The sequence below is a fragment of the Denticeps clupeoides genome, unplaced genomic scaffold (genome assembly GCF_900700375.1).
Source record: "Denticeps clupeoides unplaced genomic scaffold, fDenClu1.1, whole genome shotgun sequence".
NCBI lineage: Eukaryota > Metazoa > Chordata > Actinopteri > Clupeiformes > Denticipitidae > Denticeps > Denticeps clupeoides.
The window spans coordinates 704068-722308 of NW_021629982.1; the positions used below are offsets into that span (position 1 = coordinate 704068).

Below are 18241 nucleotides of genomic sequence, written 5' to 3' on the forward strand. Positions count from 1 at the left end.
CTGTTGATGACAGGGGTCTGGTAGGTCCTCTCCTGCTTTGTACTGAAGTCCACTATTAACTCCTTTGTCTTGCTGACGTTCAGGTGGAGATTGTTCCTCTGGCACCAGTTCACTAGATTTCCAACCTCCTCCAGGTAGGCCGTCTTGTCGTTGTCAGAGATCAGGCCCACCACGACAGTGTCGTCAGCAAACTTGATGATGGTGGTGGAGTTAGTAGTGGCTGTGCAGTCGTATGTGTACAGGGAGTACAGCAGGAGGCTCAAAACGCAGCCCTGGGGGGCTCCAGTGCTGAGGGTGATGGAGGTTGAGACATGTCCACCCATCCTTACTGCCTGTGGTCTCCCGGTTAGGAAGTTGGAGATTCACTGACAGAGTGAGTGTGGAAGGGATTATTGTGTTAAATGCTGAACTGTAGTCAATGAAAAGCATTTTAACATAATTTCCCTTATGAGTGCTGTGTGGAGGAGATATGAGATGGCGTCGTCTGTGGATCGTTTTGGATGTAAGCAAACTGTAGTGGGTCGAGTGTGTCCGGTAATGAAGAAATTATGAAGTCTCTGACCAGCCATTCAAAGATCTTCATCACTACTGAGGTGAAGGCTACAGGGTGGTAGTCATTGAGGGAGGCAGGATGGGTTTTCTTGGGGACCGGAACAATGATGGACACCTTGAAGCATGTGGGGATCACTGACTGAGATAAAGAGAGGTTGAATATCTCTGTGAACACAGGTGGTAGCTGGTCTGCGCAGGCTCTGAGGATTCTTACCGAGATGCCGTCTGGTCCTGCTGCCTTCCTGGTGTTCACTCTCTTGAAGGCTCTCCTCACGTCATGCTTGGTGATGACGAACACGTTCTCAGTGCTGGCAGTGTCCTCCTGTCTCAAAGCGAGCATAGAATGTGTTCAGCTCGTCTGCCAGAGACACGTTCCTGTTCGTCATACAGGATGTTGGTGCTTTTTAAATCCGTGATCATTCTTAGTCCCTGCCAAAGGCTACTAGAGTCACTCATTTTGAGTTGTGACTCCAGTGTCTTCCCGTAGTGTCTTCACGTCCATCACCGCTTTGCTGCTGCTGTACGACGCAGCCTTGTATGGTTCCATGTCCCCGGAAGCACGTCCCGTGTTATAGGTTGTGGTGCAAGATTTCAGAGCGTCGCAGATGGTTTTATCCACCCACGGCTTCTGATTGGGAAACGTTCTGATGATCGTTTTCTGAACGGTGTCATCCGTTAGTTTCCCAATGAAACTCACAAACGCTTCCGCAAACTCACTAATGTTTCTGGAACTACTTTGAAACATTCCCCAGTCTGCGTCATCCAGTGCATCCTGAAGAGTGGACACTTATTGGTCCGTCCAGCATGCCACCTCCCTCTGAACCGGAACTTCTTGTTTAAGCCTTTGTTTGTATTTAGGCATGAGGAAGATGGTGGCATGGTTGGATTTTCCAAATGGTGGACGAGATTGTGCCCTGTATCCATCCTTTATTGTCGTGTAACATTGGTCCAGTGTCCTTTCGCCCCTTGTGGGGCAGGTGACGTGCTGATGAAAGTTTGCCGCTGCGCGTTTGAGGCTGGCATTATTAAAATCTCCTGCCACAATAAGCGCAGCGTCCCAGTGCTATGTCAGCACCTCCTGCAGCTCGCATAAGGTAGTGTCCGCTTTCGGTGGAATGTAAGCGGCGCTGATAATGACCGATGTGAACTCCCAAGGAAGGTAAAAAGGACAACATTTGATGGACAATAGTTACAACGCTGTTGCACCAGCTGTTATTTACCATCAAACACATGCCGCCTCCCTGTGTCTTCCCCAAGTCGTGTGTCTTGTCCATGCGGTGAAGCAGAGGAGGTTGCAGTCCCGGATGTCTCTCTGGAACTTTACCCTGGCCCTGAGGTCATTGAGCTTGTTCTCCAGTGACTGGACGTTGGTGAGCAGGATGCTAGGCAGAGGTGTGCTGTGTGCACAGGCCCTCAGCCTGTTCCTGACGCCGGCTCGTTTTCCCCCGGGCCGCCGCTTCGCATCATGTCCTTTGTTCTTCCTCAGGATTTCACTCGGCCAGCTGGGATCCGGGAAAGCAGTTAAAGTCTTCGAATTGTAAGTGCATTGTATACTAATAGAAACAAGAGTGTCTCTACTGTATTTAATGCGCTCCATGGTGGTGGATTTGCTGGTGTAGGGTTGTTGAAAAAATGTTTCAAACACAAAAACAAACTAAACTCAGTCAGAGCAGTCGCGACGACAGCCGACCTCACTGGCGCCATCTTTTCTGAATTTTTCAAGTAAAATTCAGGTTGGTATCGGTGATAGATACTTATCCAATACTGCCATTCATGGCTGCCCACTGCTCAATAAGGGTGATGGGTTATAAGCAGAGGACATATTTTTTTGTGTGCACCATGTGCTGTGCTGTGTATCACAATGACAATCACTTCACTTTCCCTTCACTTTATACAAAAACAAATGTTTTGAAAAATCTAAATAAAAGTTGAAGTGTATATCAAGCCCAGCAATGGGAAGAGGGTGGATGCGGTGGTGCCCAGGGCAGCAGGGGGGGGGGCTGGGGCCACTGTTCTAGGTCATGTGATGCTTACCTTTTCTCCAGGTTTCCCAGCCTCTCCAAGTTCCCCAGCACGTCCTGGCACTCCCGGTATCCCAGGTTTTCCAGGTTCTCCAGGCTGGCCTGGTGGTCCCTCAGGACCCCTCTCTCCAATTGCACGACCAGTAGGGCCTGGGGATCCTGGCATACCCCTTTCTCCTGGCTCCCCCTTTGTGCCATGCTCACCCGGCAACCCTCGAGCACCCTGAGAGAGAGACGGAGAGAGAGAGAGAGAGGGACAGAAATGAGTATAAGGTTCAGTATTAATTTACGATGTGAGAACTCATACATACACTCAAACATACACGCTTACATCAGCTCCTGGTGCTCCTCGGGACCCTGTTTCGCCTTTCACTCCCTGCTGGCCCTTCTCTGGTTGCTTTGTCTCTAGAACACGTCTCTCCACCAATACCTTCAAAGAATTCAGCTGAGGACGACGGAAATATTGTTAAATGCTTTTTTATCTCAAGTAGACCTTTTTCACATTGTCATTATGTGGTGGTGTGTGTAGAATTCTGAGGAAAAAGCTAATTCAATACATTTTGGAATATGGATGTAACATTACAAAATGTGGAAAAAGTGATATGATGTGATTAATTTTCAGATGTTCTGTACATGATTAAATGAGGTTGAGGTTATGAGCAGAATATCAGGAGTAATTGCTGGTAGAATCATTTATAGCAAATAGCTTTCTAGCTAACAGGCTTAAAATACCTCTGTATCCGAAGAACTTAAAGATCGTATGTCTTCATGGCTGTGTTCATATTTCTCAACAAAAATCTGTAGGCTGATTATTTTAATGATGATGCATCCTTTTAATAAGCTGCCAATTAATTTTCTCTTACTATGCCAGTATCCCATTCATTTTTCTTTTACTAATTTTGGGAACTTATTGGTTCATAGAACCAAAGACATTCCATAAAATGTGTTGACTAGTCAGTAAGTGTGACGAGTAGTCCTTACGGCTCTTTTGTACCACCCACTTCTTACTAGTGAATATTGGACAAACAAGTGATCCTGGGCTAATAACAGATTTCTGTCAGTCAAGTTACAACAAATGACCATTTTATAACTGTTTAGTTTATCAAAAACTACATGAGCCTCACCTCAATACCATAATCTGAAAAGGCTTTCTTCACATCCTGCAACACACATTTTTCATTATTACAAGTTCAATACAGCACCATTCACATCCTTTTAATGCTAATACAACTATTATCACTCAGTTTCCACCCAGTTTTCTACATGAGGGCTGTGGTAAAATGTAATATTTAAGCTATATATTCAGAACAGGCAAAAATATTTTCTTTCATTTTATAATCTATATTCTCACTATTGAAGTCCCGGGTTTTCCAGGTTGTCCATCCTCTCCAGGGTCCCCCTGAAAAATCATAATAGTTTGGGACAAAACATGTTCTTTGGTGAAAATGTGTGTGTGTGTGTGTGTATACACACACACACACACACACACACACACACACACACACACACACACACATATTTGAAAAAACTGACAGACTGTTCATTTATTTTTTTTTTAGAAGGGCAATGAAGAGGCTAACACATAGTGGAATTACCTGCTCTCCTTTCAGTCCACTTGCACCTTTCTCTCCCTGTAAACACACAGACATACCACAGACATGTTTTTACCTTTGCTTATGTAGATACCAATTAACACTTATTTACATAAGTAAGAATAAGCACACACATATATACACACAAACAAACAAACAAACAATAAATAAATAAATAAAATAAAATACTCACTCTGGATCCTGCTGCCCCTGGAATTCCAGGGACACCCTAGATAGAAAAGAGAAGTCATTAGTCTCTGAAAAAAACAACAGTTCTCAAACAAGACATTAATTTAAGGCACAGATTGTTTAGATTCCAAGTGAGTTACAGACTAGAATGATTTGAACAAAAATGCTCCATTATTCCAGTACTGACCGGAGTTCCTGGAGGTCCCTGGGGGCCAGGGACCCTAGATCCCTCTCCTTTAATATAAACCATCTAAAAGACAGATACAACACAATAAAAATAAGAAAATCGATACATAACACATGAAAGTGACAGTGAAGTGATTGTCATTGTGAAACACTGCAGCACAGCACACAGTGCACACAACAAAATTTGTCCTCTGCTTTTAACCCATCACCATTGGTGAGCAGTGGGCAGCCATGACAGGCACCCGCGGAGCACTCAGGATTCGAACCAAATTCAAATTCAAATTCAAATTTTATTTGTCACATACACAGTCATACACGGTATGATGTGCAGTGAAATGCTTTCTGCAACTGCTACAGACCACAGTATTGCAAATGTTGCAAGTAAACAGTGAACCAATATGCAAATATTGCAAACATAACCAAGTATTACACTTTTACGTCTTTAACATAAAATATGTGTAACTGGTAGGGTGAAGGTGTGCAAATGAGTTACAGTTTTTTACAATGTTTAAGAAAGAAGAAAGAGCCATAAAAGAAAGAGCAGTAAGGACCTAAAAAGCGCAGAGTCATTTTGTGCAAAGTGATTATGTGCAAAGTGGTTTTGTGCAAAGTGGTTTTGTGCAAAAGAGTCCGGAGTGATTGGAGGTGAAAGTGCATGAGTTCTATGTACTGTTGTTGAGAGCTTGGACAGCCTGCGGGAAGAAGCTCCTCCTCATTCTCTCTGTGTTGGACTTCAGGGAGCGAAAGCGCTTCCCTGATCGCAGCAGAGAGAAGAGTCCAACCTTCTGAATACAAACACACAGAAATTCACCTGTCCTGGAGGTCCAGTGTTTCCTGGGAGTCCCTGGAGACCCACAGGCCCAGCTGGGCCTGTAGGACCAGCAGGACCTGGTTCCCCCTTCACACCCTCACGTCCCTAGGTACCCAAAATATGGTAAAGAAAGACACACATTATGTAATAGAGAAACAATCATATAAGAAAATATAAGACATACAAACTTACATCTCTTCCTGGGGTTCCAGTCTCTCCTTTGTCACCCTGCTTACAGTAAAGGTAAATAAGAATAATACCTAGCCCAAACACACACTGTCTCACATATGACAATTAACCTTTCTGCCATCTTCTCCAGGGGTGCCATCCTCACCCTGAAAGCACAGAGAGAAAACACTGTCACACTCAAACACAAACCACCCACAGACCCTGCAGGTCATGTTGTAGATGGTGACGTTCTTTGTTCTGGTGTTTGGAGTGGCACAAACGCTCAACATTGTGGGTCAAAGATGCAGTTTAATAAATTAAAAGTGAAAGTGAAGTGCTTGTCATTGTGATACACAGGAAAGCACACAGTGCACTGCACAAGTGGCACCTTGGTGGATTGGGATTAGAACTGGCAATCTCCCGATTACAGGGCAGCTTCCTTAATCGCTAGGCCACTACTGCCCCAGTGGTGCGATGGACAAAAACATACATGGATCAAACAGAAATTGCATGCAGCACACTGAAACATTAATGCAGCACAAAGGCGTGTGGGAGAAAATAACACATAAAAGGTCCTAATCACCCCTACCTAACAGGCATCACCTCTTTCAATGTTTCAAGGAACAAACTTTTGGCCTCTACTGTACATCGAAATGAATTCAAACAGTTCCTCAAGGACACCAAAACCAAAATCCTAGAGTTGCCTGCACAGAGCCCAGACCTCAATCCTTTTAAGAACCTATGACGGGTGCTCAAAGTGGAAAAATGGGCCAAAGTCAAATTTGTGACCTCTGGTTAGCAATGTTTAATCTGTGATGAACAGGACAGGGGACACATCCAGTAACAGGTGAACAGGTAATGTTACAATGACCCGACGGTGAACAGACACAAACAGTCTGATTTATACAATCAAACACAGGTGAACAAGAATAGGAAACATTACACCAGACAAACGTGAAACCCCTTCCGGATCAGATTAATAATAATTCTATTTAGCTTTTAAGCAATTACAACAACAACAACAACAACAACATTTATTTCTTATATAGCCCAAAATCACATACAGTATGTCTCAATGGGCTTTGACAAGCCCTACAGTTGACACCCACAACACTTGACCCTTCTGCACAAAACTCCACACAAAATAAACTCTAGGAGAGAGAAAAAAAGAAAGGAAGAAACCTTGGGAAGGAGTGATACAAAGAGGGACCCACTTCCAGGGTAGAGTGATGATTTGCAAATGGTGTCAGTGCAGGTTTTGTGATGATTTGTACAATAGGAAAGAAAGATCGGAAAAATAATAATAAGTCCTACAGTTGTAGGGTTGGAGAAGTCCAGAATGTTGTCATCTACATATATCAAGCCTTTTACATCTCCTCCGTTTCTCTGTGTGGCATAACAGAATGCAGGACCAACCAGAGATGCAGCAGACAATGAGGAAGATGTTTCCCCTGGTTGTCCTTGGAGAAAGCTTTGATGCAGTACTGAGAGGATGAGCCCAAATGAGGACAACAGCAAGGAACATCTGACTACAGTGAGCCTCTGTCCTTTCAGGTCCCCACCAGTCCCTTCACCGCAGTGCTGAGCTCTGCCTTCTGGCTCTATGGTTCCAGCGGGACTGACTGTGGCCAATCCCAAAGACCACGCTCTCAAAGGGCCAGTAGCAGACAGTCAGCTTCGCTGGAAGCCCCCAATGTGAATGCCCCGTAATCCAGCTGCCTCCTGTCCCAGCACCCTGGTGCCATGCCCCGATTGCAGAGGGGCTGACACATGCTGATCACACCACCACTGGTCCTAACTGGACTTTTTTCACACCTGGATTATTTTAGGATCCTCTGCCATTCCTCCTTGCAGACCCTCTCCAGTTCTGGCAAGTAGGATGGTAATGATGATGAGGATGAACCAAGAAAGCCCTCGGCATAGCAGCCGATCCCACCCATCCAATGCAAACTTTCTTCAGCCTGCTGCCATCAGGGAGGAGTCTCCAGGCCAGGACCAGCAGACTGAAGGACAGCTTCACCCATCAGGCTGTCAGGAAACTCAACTCCCTCCCGGCTCTGCCCCCACTCCCCTCACTCCCCTCTTCTGCTCCACAAACCTTCTGAACCCTAACACACACAAACTGACCATGCACCAGTCACTCTGTGCAGCTTTGGCCTGCCAACTACCTCACTTGTCACTTTGTCACTTTAAACTTACCTCTGTTGCACTACATGGTTTTGCACTCTCCACCATGTGCCCTTATTTGTATATGGTGTTTTTAAAATTGTATATTGTGTTTTTTAAAATTGTATTTATACCTTTGTATTCAATGTTACTGTTTTGTATTTAATGTTACTTGTATGGGTCTGAGAGTAACGTAATTTCAATTCTCTGCACGTCCTGTACATGTGGCAGAATTGACAATAAAGCTGACTTTGACTTTGACTTTGACTAGCAGTCATCGATGTGCAGTGGGTTGACAACCATCGTTTTGGTCTTGCTGACACTGCTACTCTGACACCAGGCCACCAGATGTTTTATCTCCTCTCTGTGAGCAGACTCATTGTTGTTGGTGATAAGCCTAGTCAGTCTGAGGACCTTGGAGGTGTTATTTCCTATAGACACAGACTGAGGTCTGTCTGTTAGGAAGTCCAATGCAGTGTGGAGAGCCTATTCCTAGCAGGTTCACCTTCCATACCAGCTTCTGAAGGATGACAGTATTGAATGCTGAGTTGAAGTCAATAAACAGCATTCTGGCATGCCTTTTTTTCGAGATTGCCTCGTCTGTGGAACGATTCGGCCTGTAGGCAAACTGAAGCGGGTTCAGATATTGTTAAAGATATCTGTGAAGATGTCTGCAAGATGCTCATCACACTTTCATAGCACTAAAAACACTCTCACGCTCTCTCTGTTACCAAAGCGGAAGTTGCATGAGCAGAACCAAGATCAGAAATTAGCAAAACGCTGTTCTACTGCTGAGGCTAAAAATAGCATTTCTAGTTGGTCTGTAGCATATTGGGAAGGTAGTACTCATGCAGAAATCTCCACCACACAGCAACAATTTGGGCTGGAAAACAGTTTACCAGTTGGTGGTTCAGCTGCATGTTTTGACTTTGGGACATGATCACGACTTTGCAGGTCATTTGGGGGTTAAGATTGTATGATCGCATCTGGCATTATTTCTTGTGGCCTGGTCCCCAATCAGATGTTGACACTCATTGTCATGCATGCCATTCCAGCCAGGTGGCAAGAAAGCCAAATAAGGTTATTTCACCAGCTCCACTACAGCCTATCCCAAGTCTGGCAATATATTTTTGCTTACTGTCATGTGTTGCTAACCACTCCCTGAAGCTATTCCGCTTCATTTGCTGAAAAATAAAACAATTGTTAAAGCACTGTTCTTGCAGACCTCTAAATTAAGCATGTGACCTCCAGTGCCTATCATTCAGAGAGTCAAGAAGCACTGAACTACCAAACAGTCATATCCATATTCCAAGTGTATTGTTCAAAAACTGACAAAGAGTGGCTGGAAGGTCTTCTGTTGCTTCTGTCACTCTGGTTAAGTCCCAATGATCTTATCTTTGGACACTCATTTTGGGGAAAGTACGTAATGAGCATTGGGAATCTGCGGCTTCTGCTCAAACTCACAATTTGTTTGTCCATAGCGCTGTGTCTGCAGCACAGGGTAAAATGAAAAACTGCAACGATAGCAAAGCCTTGCCAAGGTCATTTCAGCAAGGGGATCAGGTTTTGGTTTTATTACCTGTAATAGGCTCAGCGTTTCAGGCTAAATATACAGGTCCATATGTCGTTGAGTCGAAAATAAACAACACCGATTATGTAATTTGAACTCCTGACAGAAGACAGAAAACATCTTGTAATGTTGAAACATTGCAAAGTTTCATGAACATTTTAGTGTTCCTTATTTGTTCCAAGTCTTGCCTGCGAGCATGGAATGTAACCAGACATTTTTCTTGACTCTGTTGATAAGTGTGTTACTCAGTACTTTGTGTATGTGTTACATGAAGGTTTAAACTCACCATTTTGCCAGGAGGTCCAGGTTTTCCATCCTCTCCAGCTTTACCCTGGCAGAGAAGACATTGTGAGTAGGTGTGTGTTTATTTTGATGTAACATGATCCTAATCCTATACACTCATCCTGTAATATCTGAAAAAAAAATTCTAACATTTATAATACAGCTGTTACAGTTATTACACTAAGCCCTCACAATGACGTAAGTATGGTAGTCTCACAGGTATTCCTGGGTTTCCAGATGGACCAATTGGTCCTGGAGGCCCCTGATCTCCTCTCAAACCAGGTAGACCCTTAGACAGATAGAGACAATTGAAAATGTGGCACAACTCCTCACTCCAGGATAAAACAGAATCCAACACTTTCATGGAGTGAGAGGACCATAAGAACACGATACGCACATCTCTACCAGGATCCCCCTGCTTTCCAGGGTCCCCCTGATAACAGAGGAATCACGATTATTCATAGAAACATAGGAATATGAAAATGAAGTGTGAGTGTGCATGTATGCATTCTGTCCATTCATGTTGGGATCACTGACCCGTAATCCAGTGGGTCCTGTTACTCCAGCTTTTCCATCTTGGCCAGATCGTCCATCCAGTCCAGACAATCCTCTGTCTCCCTGAACACAAAGATGAAGTGTGAACTGTCACTATGGATGGATTTTATTAATAATGCTGATTATTAGGGGTGTTGAAATGAATCTTATAATCGATGCATCATGAGGCAGACACAGGCGATTCTACATGATATCATAATGACATTGCTTGGTGATGACCAACAGAATCAAAGCAGGCTAGTGTTCGGTCTGCCCCTTCAAAACACATTCAGGAATGATAATCTTATCAGTTTCTGAATGTCCTGAGATATACAACAGAACATAATCTTATCAGAACAACATCTGTGCAGGACATCCTCCGCTCGTCCATCATGAATACTGGACCACTCATTCATTCATTTATCATTCCTCTCAGCTATTCATCACATCTTTTCTCTCTTTTTCGAATCGATTCCACTCGATTCCTCTTATCGTCCACTCGATCCACTCAGACTCTGTATATGGACTGTTTCGTCTGGCCCGTCAGGGTCGTGCCCTAAGAGGGGGGTACTGTCATGATCCGGTCTGAAAGGGGTTCCGGACCGGAGTTTCACGGATGTCGTGAAATATTCCCTAATCGTTTTCACCAATGTATAAAGCTGCCCTGTTTGTTTCTGTTCGCTGTCAGGTCTTTGAAGTTATGTTCCATGTTCACCAGTGTCTCGGATGTCTCCCCTGTCCTGTGCTTCACCTATTAAACCCCACTTTCATGATGTCAGCAGTTGCGTCCTTCCTTCCTTGTCACCTCTCCGTCCTCTTCTCCGTTCACCTGCCTCGTCATGCCCGCATGGTTGTGACAGAAAGCAGATTTAGATTTGCTCCAATTAACAAAAAAAAGGTCAGCGTTCAGTCTCCTGACGCCACGCTTTTTTCTGGCATTGTGTGTGTAGACTGAATTGCGACCTTTTTTCTTCAAATTTTTTTTCACTGCTGAAGGTTCACACCTATAGTCCATAAACCCAATTTCCTGCATAAAATAATAAATTCTCCTGACAAGAGTTTGTCAGAGGTTATGTGGATTTCATTAATCAATTTTTGGGATTAAATCACCACCACACGAGGCACAGCACATGGTGAAATGTGTCCTCTGCTTTTAGCCCATCACCCTTAGTGAGCATGAAAGACATCCGATGAGTAGAGTGTGAAATTGAAAAGTTAAAGTGAAGTTATTGTCATTGTGAAGCACAGCAGGTACAGCACATGGTGCACACAACGAAATGTGTCCTCTGCTTTTAACCCATCACCCTTTGTGGGCAGTGGGCAGCCATGACACGCGTTTATTGTTTGTTATTAATTTATTTACTAATTGAATGTAATGTTGATATTTTTAAGTTCAAAATCTATAATGATCAGATCACATTTGGACAGCATACCTTCTCTCCAGGACTGCCTCTCTCTCCTTTGTCTCCCTAAGAGGCAAAAATCCAGATACTGAATAAAAAATAACTCCTTTCAGTCTTTTTAGTTTATGAAACAGTGTGTGAACATTTAATGAAATATGTTTGTGAAAGAAAGAGAAAGAGTAAATAAGTAAATCAGAGTAAAGGTATCAACAATGCAGAAATGTTATTTAAAACACATGATTACAATGGCTTGTCTATTGTACGCAAATATAATTAGAGACATTGGTACAGATATTAGCTCTTGCAAAATAACATTTACTCACACTTGATCCTACAGGTCCCCGCTGTCCTTCATGCCCCTACACACACAAAAAATAAAAATTATTATATCTTATACACAATTCCACAAATACTAACTATACACTAACTATACAAAAACAGGAACTCACTGGCTGGCCTGACGGCCCTTGCCCTCCTGCTTCTCCTTTCTGTCCTTTGGCTCCATGTTCACCTGGATCTCCTGAATCCCCCTACAGGCAAAGTTTTTTGTACCATATAACAATAGGTGAGGTGTGTCTATGAGTGAGAGTTTCTGATGGAGTGTATCTGTGTGTGAGTAGATGAGGTGTGTGTGTTGCAATGCATGCCTGTATCTCGTTATGTGTGTCTGTGGTGGGCGTGCATTTTGGTTTTTGTTGTGTTTGTTTTGTTACCTTCTCTCCTCTTTCTCCTCTTAGCTCTTTCTCCCTGTCCTAGAATTAAGAATGTAATAGGTTAGAAATAAAGAAAGATGGGAGCTTGTGCTCGATGGTAACTCACCATGGGTCCTGGGAGTCCAGGAAGCCCCGGGGGTCCCTACACAGAAAAAGCAGATTTTCAGAATTTAGTTGAAATTTGGAACTATCTTTGAGTTCTTGTGAGCATTAGGTGGTGTACACTGGGTGGTGTTAGATACAGTAGTATGTGTTGCACTAACTTGATCTTTAATTAGGATAAAGAGCAGCGACTTCACCTGTTCACCTTTTGGTCCTCGTGGTCCTATGGGTCCTGCCCCCCCCTGAATGTCAATACACAAGTACGCCTTGTATCGCAACAGCTAAATATACTGTTATATGCCTCTGAAACACTAGATCTTTGAGTATCTCACATTCTGTCCATTCTCTCCAGGATCCCCCATGTCTCCTTTCTCTCCAGGCTGTCCCAGCTGTCCTGCTAAGCCCTTAAATGTAAAGATGAACGTTTAATCTATAGACCAGTCTGACAGTGCTAATGGTTCCTGTAGTCCCACTCACCTTCAGACCCCTTTCTCCAGGTTTGCCTGGTAGCCCTGTCATTCCCTGCAAAAGAAAAATACAAATGAAGTTTCAGACATACACACACACATACAAAAATAACATTAAGTATCTTACTGGGGTTCCCTCATCTCCTTTGTCTCCTTTTTCTCCCTGTATGTGGAAAGAACTCTTGGGTTAGAGACATAGGCAGGACAGCACATTTGTGATATTAAATATCATCACTGTTACTGAAGAGGGCACAAAGTAGGCACAAAATAAATTAGGACCCCCTCCAAATTCTGCAGCATCAAGAATCTTGGTAAGTTGTTCCAATGGGATAATGATCCCAAACAAACATCAAAGTTGTGGAATATATAACATTACACTTTTGGAACAGCATTACCAAAGCCCCAACCAAAACTCTAGTGACAATTTGGGACTAGGTTTATACCAAAAAACAAAAAATGAAATAACTTATACTAATCCTTGTCAAAGCGTGTTGATGGCTAACAAGAGCGACATTATGACACACCTGAAATAATTTCAATGCTACCCTTCAATTTCTAAATATATATTTAACACATCATGCAATGTTTTCTTTATATATGCTCACACACACACATACAAGCACACACACAGATGTAACGGTTCTGCTGCTGAAATCAGTGTTAGCGGGCTGTCACCTCTGCCCCACGTGGGCCTTTGGGTCCTGGTGAGCCTGCTCTCCCATCCTCCCCTCGTTCACCTGCTTCACCCTGATCCCCCTGCATCAGATGGAGAAAAACACATCAACATAAAGTCAGGACAGGGTGTAATGTACAGAAACAATACACAGAACAGTGATGCACAGAGAAAGAGCTCACCTTGGTGCCTGAACTTCCCCTCAAGCCAGGGGGGCCCTATGAACAAAGATAATAGAATGATTGATGCTTAATTGCACAAAATGTGAATGTGCTCTCAGCAGCAACAGAAAACTGATCCCCTAGCGTGAATGGAAGTGAATAGGTGTGTAGATGTGACAAATATTTAGGCAGCTAAAAACCCAGAATATTAAAAAAAAAAATTCCAGGTCTCAAGTGGTCACACTAATTTAGTCACATTAAAGTGAATATTGTAACATCCTCATCAGGAAAAAATATAAAACAAAAAACTCTCAGATCACAATAGAATCAACATGGTTACCGGTTTACATTTACAGCATTCATCAGACGCCCTTATCCAGAGTGACTTACAATCCATAGTTACAGGGACAGTCCACCCCTGGAGCAACTTAGGGTTAAGTGTCTTGCAGTGACACAATTTTAGAAGGTGGGATTTGAACCTGGGTCTTCTGCTTCATAGGCGAGTGTGTTACCCACTAGGCTACTACCACCAGTTGATTTGTAACAAAGGCATCTTTACAAGATTGGCTCAGCTGCTATTACTGGCGAAACTGGAGAGGGCTGCTTATTAACACAACTATACAACATGCTTCTTTAACATGTCTTCAACTCACGACTCTGTTCATCACACCACTTCAACCAACACATGTCATATGACACACGGCCTGCTGTACTACACTGTAGGTGTGATATTGTGACAGGAGGGTGGAAGTAGGGTGTATGAGAGCTAGACCTAAGAAAACTTTTCTGTAATGTTCTATTGTACATCAAACAATCAATTATCTTTTATGTATAATGATATCCAAAAAGTAAACCTCACCATCACATGTAGAGATCTAAAATGTTTGCTCATTGGCTGCCTAACATGTGTTTAGACAACCAATTGTGCGCTTTTGCCTTGTTTTTTTATTTGTTCCAATGACCCTCCCCCCTTTCCTTTGAACACTGATTCTACTGACCCGACCTCCCTGCTCTCCTTTGGGTCCTACTGGGCCAAGAACTCCTATAGCTGGCTCACCCTGTAAAAGAGCAAAGAATAAGAATTAGAATTAGAGTTTACGAAACCCAGTTTATGCTAGAAATTATGCATGAATGATCGAGTGCACCAGCCATGATTCAGTTTATGGCTTGCATACTTTTTCACCCTTCTGGGCAGGTTCCCCCTTCAAACCTTTGGGACCCTCAGGCCCAGTAAAACCTCTCTCGCCCTGAAAAGATAGGCATACACAAATCCAGACCAACACACACACTCAAATACACAAATATACATATAAAAAAATGCTTCCACCTAATTCTGGTTTACAGAGACGTACCTGATCTCCCTTTGTCCCAGGCACATTTGAGCCCTGATATGAAAAGAAAACCATCAGAATATATGAGAAGATGACACAGAATATGACAAAGCCTGAAAATGGCTTTAATTTGAACCAGTCACAAGGCATGTTCAGTACAAGCAAACATTCGTAATTTCATCCGCAGCATATTCTTCATTTCTCCTGTTTACTGCACACTGGAGTGTCGTGGGTGTGTTGTGCAAGGTTGCTGTGTGTTATGTCTGTTCTATGTTTAGGGCTTTTGCTGTAATGTATTTGTGGGTATATGGAAGTAAAAGAGAAAGAAACAGAAATGTGTCAACTGTTTACGTATTTATTCAACTGCCACAAACACAAAATGTGCAACACACAAAAAAGGAGTTTCATGTAAAGGATTTTGCATGGGTGGAGAGGACATTTAAATGAGGTTTGTAATTTTGGTCCCATTGTGCTATCACAAACACATAATTTGAGACAGGAACATGTAAAGGGCGGATTTCCGTCAGCTGAGTGCAGTAAACGTTTTTCACAAACCGAACGTGTTCAGTGCAGCACTGCATATGGCAAGCCATCAGGGCCAATAATTGCCAGGTTCATGACATGATTTTAAAGTTAATCCAGTAAAAACTGTATTACATTGCAAGAAAACGGGAGTAATAAACGATTAGTCCACAATGCTGTTTAAAAACACTTTTGAGTTTGAGTTTCTGAACAAGCCATGTCGTCAAGTGTCACTTAGGACAGCGTAAAATCATCTAATCATCTCGGCCCTGTGCGCTTCAAAACCAGTAGTTGGACCCAGTCACACCCAAGCAGAAAATTTGACCACACCAGTCCAGCACAATTTCCTACGCCGTGAATGATTGCACCCAGTTGTGACTTTCCAGGTAATTTCCCAGCATTCCGGCCTGTGTCTTTCTATCCAGGATTATGTGTTTATTTTGTTTTGTGATTCCTTGATTACCCTTATTTATTATAATCTGTTTAATGGGTATAATTTAGAGGTGGGCATAGATAAAATCTTAATCTGGATTAATCTCACTGTAGTTTTGGAATTAATCTAGATTAATCTATAGCAATCTAAATTCATCTAGATTAATCTTAAAAATAAATTTTCCCTGAAGCAAACCCGGCGGCTTCATAGCTGCATCCATGTTTCCACGACACGTGATGTGGTAATTTCTAGAGCTGTGCGATTCATGACTTTAAATCCTTTAAATGACTCATGAGTCACGAATCTGAGATCTCCATTGAACCGAATCCTTCGAGTCCTAACTACACCATGTCTAAATGGTAAACTCCATATATATTGGCTTACATGAGTCCGGTTGTAGAGGAAGTTAACCGCCAGGAGCGCTAACCCGCTCTCTGATCCGGGTGCGTACTGCTCACGCACCCGGATCAGAGAGCGGGTTAGCGCTCCACTCAAGTGACTCAAGTGACTCACACACCCGGATCAGTTTAGTGAGTGACTCAGAGGGAGCCGAATCCTAAAAAGGATTCGAGTATTATAGCTCTAGTAATTTCACAGTTCGAAGACTCGTTCTCGCCCCCTACCGTGCAGGTATACATCCGCTAGGTATACATCCGCTTTAGGTATACAAAATAAAAGGAAAAATAATTAGGAAATAAACTAAAAGACACAAGAAAGAAGAAATATACTTATAAATCTAGTGTAACCATTTAACTCCGGCACAATAGCTTGCGTAGTATAGACCCAGCTCCCAACCCAACTTTGTGAATAGATTAATAACCTTTATGATCAAATATTCCTGAGTGCTACACTGATATTGTTCTCTTCAGCAATGTCATCACTTGTCTCAGTCAGATCAGTAAATAAAGTAAGGAGTACCACATACAATACTCAAAACAGCACGCACAGAGGATCCGGGCAGCACAATCTAAAATGCTCAATAATGACGGGGAATGAGACAAAGTGGAATGTTGAATTAATCTCAAAAATGCAAAAACCATAGTAAAGCATGAAAAACAAAATATCAAAACGTTTAAAGCATCTGTAACTATAATATAATACGTATGATAATGTATAAGTTAATTAGTTAGGATTCTAATTGCTTCAGGTGAAGCTTTGCTGCCATTATTTACATTTTAAATATTCATTTTCTATTTTGCAAATGCACCTAGCACCCCACTCTGACTGAGCACCCACTATGCACCCATTCTACAAGCTCCAGAAGCAGTGACCCAGCTCAGAATACAGGATACAGCATATAGGTCAATGTACAGTGAGTTGGATAGTTAGTGAGTAAACTAGGATTTATTATGATGCAATACTGAATAGTCATGTGACTGTAAGAACTGTGTGAAAAAACTCACAGAACTAGTTTGCTCTCCTGGAGGTCCTCGTTCACCCTAGTCATGGACAGACAGAAGAAATTAGTGTAAAAATAACAAGCTTATTTTATTTTAGAAAAGTCATACCTTCTTTCCATGAGTTCCAGTGGGTCCAGGCAAGCCCTGCAAATACACAAACACCATAATAACTAATAACCACATACAACAACACATACAACAACAATATATCTGTGTGTCCTATCTTCACTTACTCTGAGTCCTGGGGTCCCTGGTTTACCTGCTTCCCCCTTATATGAAGAGAGCAGAAGACACTTGAAGGTACAGCATAACAGCATATGTGGATAAGAGTTACTTTAATAAACAATAGTTTGCAAAAAGGCATCCATAAAATACACTCACCTTCTCCCCTGCTGCTCCAGCAGGTCCCATCTGCCCCTGCAAACACATGCACATCATACAGCAAACACATTCAAACATGCACCCTGGAGCAAGCACTGACACATCTTCTCCAGGCACACTCTCACCCTGTCTCCACGAGGGCCACTGTCACCAGGTTGGCCTTTGTCCCCCTGAGGGAAACAGACAAGAGCTCAGAAATGTATAGTATGGGATTATATTTCTGTTGACAGTGTTAGTCCCTCACCTTACTGCCACTTTCACCAGGAGAACCTCTCGGACCCTGAAACAAAGACATGTGAGCATGTTATATATACTGATAAATTGTTTCACATTCATCTTTGTTTAAATTTTTTGTTTCTTGTATGTTACATATCTCTGATCATTTTCACTCACTCGATCTCCAGGATTTCCTGGTCTGCCTGGGGTTCCTTCTACAGAGTTCCCCTGTAGAGCATATTCATACACATATATAAGCTTGAGAATTGGGACCAAGCATGTCCTGCTAACTTACTGAAGCAGCATGTCCTCTAATACCAGGAGGCAGGGGTGAAAGTGAAATGATTGTCATTGTGAAACACAGCAAA

At 42.7% G+C, this 18241-nt stretch overlaps 1 protein-coding gene across 9 annotated transcripts in view; it reads right to left on the reverse strand.

Moving 5' to 3' along the window:
* col7a1 (collagen, type VII, alpha 1) overlaps positions 1–18241 on the reverse strand; it is a 135888-nt gene that overhangs the window by 49115 nt on the left and 68532 nt on the right. For all 9 annotated transcript variants that reach the window (XM_028967217.1, XM_028967216.1, XM_028967215.1 and 6 more), the window contains 35 exons: positions 18051–18101; positions 17902–17937; positions 17783–17827; positions 17658–17693; positions 17510–17545; positions 17385–17420; positions 17280–17315; positions 14943–14975; positions 14766–14837; positions 14589–14648; positions 13612–13647; positions 13432–13512; positions 12884–12919; positions 12767–12811; positions 12622–12693; positions 12487–12531; positions 12294–12329; positions 12188–12226; positions 11924–12004; positions 11798–11833; positions 11505–11540; positions 10075–10155; positions 9935–9970; positions 9755–9826; positions 9542–9586; positions 5651–5686; positions 5544–5579; positions 5352–5456; positions 4542–4604; positions 4359–4394; positions 4169–4204; positions 3925–3972; positions 3698–3733; positions 2905–3018; positions 2587–2796 (listed from right to left, as the gene is read on the reverse strand). In XM_028967217.1, the coding sequence (XP_028823050.1) occupies positions 2587–2796; positions 2905–3018; positions 3698–3733; positions 3925–3972; positions 4169–4204; positions 4359–4394; positions 4542–4604; positions 5352–5456; positions 5544–5579; positions 5651–5686; positions 9542–9586; positions 9755–9826; positions 9935–9970; positions 10075–10155; positions 11505–11540; positions 11798–11833; positions 11924–12004; positions 12188–12226; positions 12294–12329; positions 12487–12531; positions 12622–12693; positions 12767–12811; positions 12884–12919; positions 13432–13512; positions 13612–13647; positions 14589–14648; positions 14766–14837; positions 14943–14975; positions 17280–17315; positions 17385–17420; positions 17510–17545; positions 17658–17693; positions 17783–17827; positions 17902–17937; positions 18051–18101 (1938 nt within the window). The remainder of the gene's footprint in view (positions 1–2586; positions 2797–2904; positions 3019–3697; positions 3734–3924; positions 3973–4168; positions 4205–4358; positions 4395–4541; positions 4605–5351; positions 5457–5543; positions 5580–5650; positions 5687–9541; positions 9587–9754; positions 9827–9934; positions 9971–10074; positions 10156–11504; positions 11541–11797; positions 11834–11923; positions 12005–12187; positions 12227–12293; positions 12330–12486; positions 12532–12621; positions 12694–12766; positions 12812–12883; positions 12920–13431; positions 13513–13611; positions 13648–14588; positions 14649–14765; positions 14838–14942; positions 14976–17279; positions 17316–17384; positions 17421–17509; positions 17546–17657; positions 17694–17782; positions 17828–17901; positions 17938–18050; positions 18102–18241) is intronic.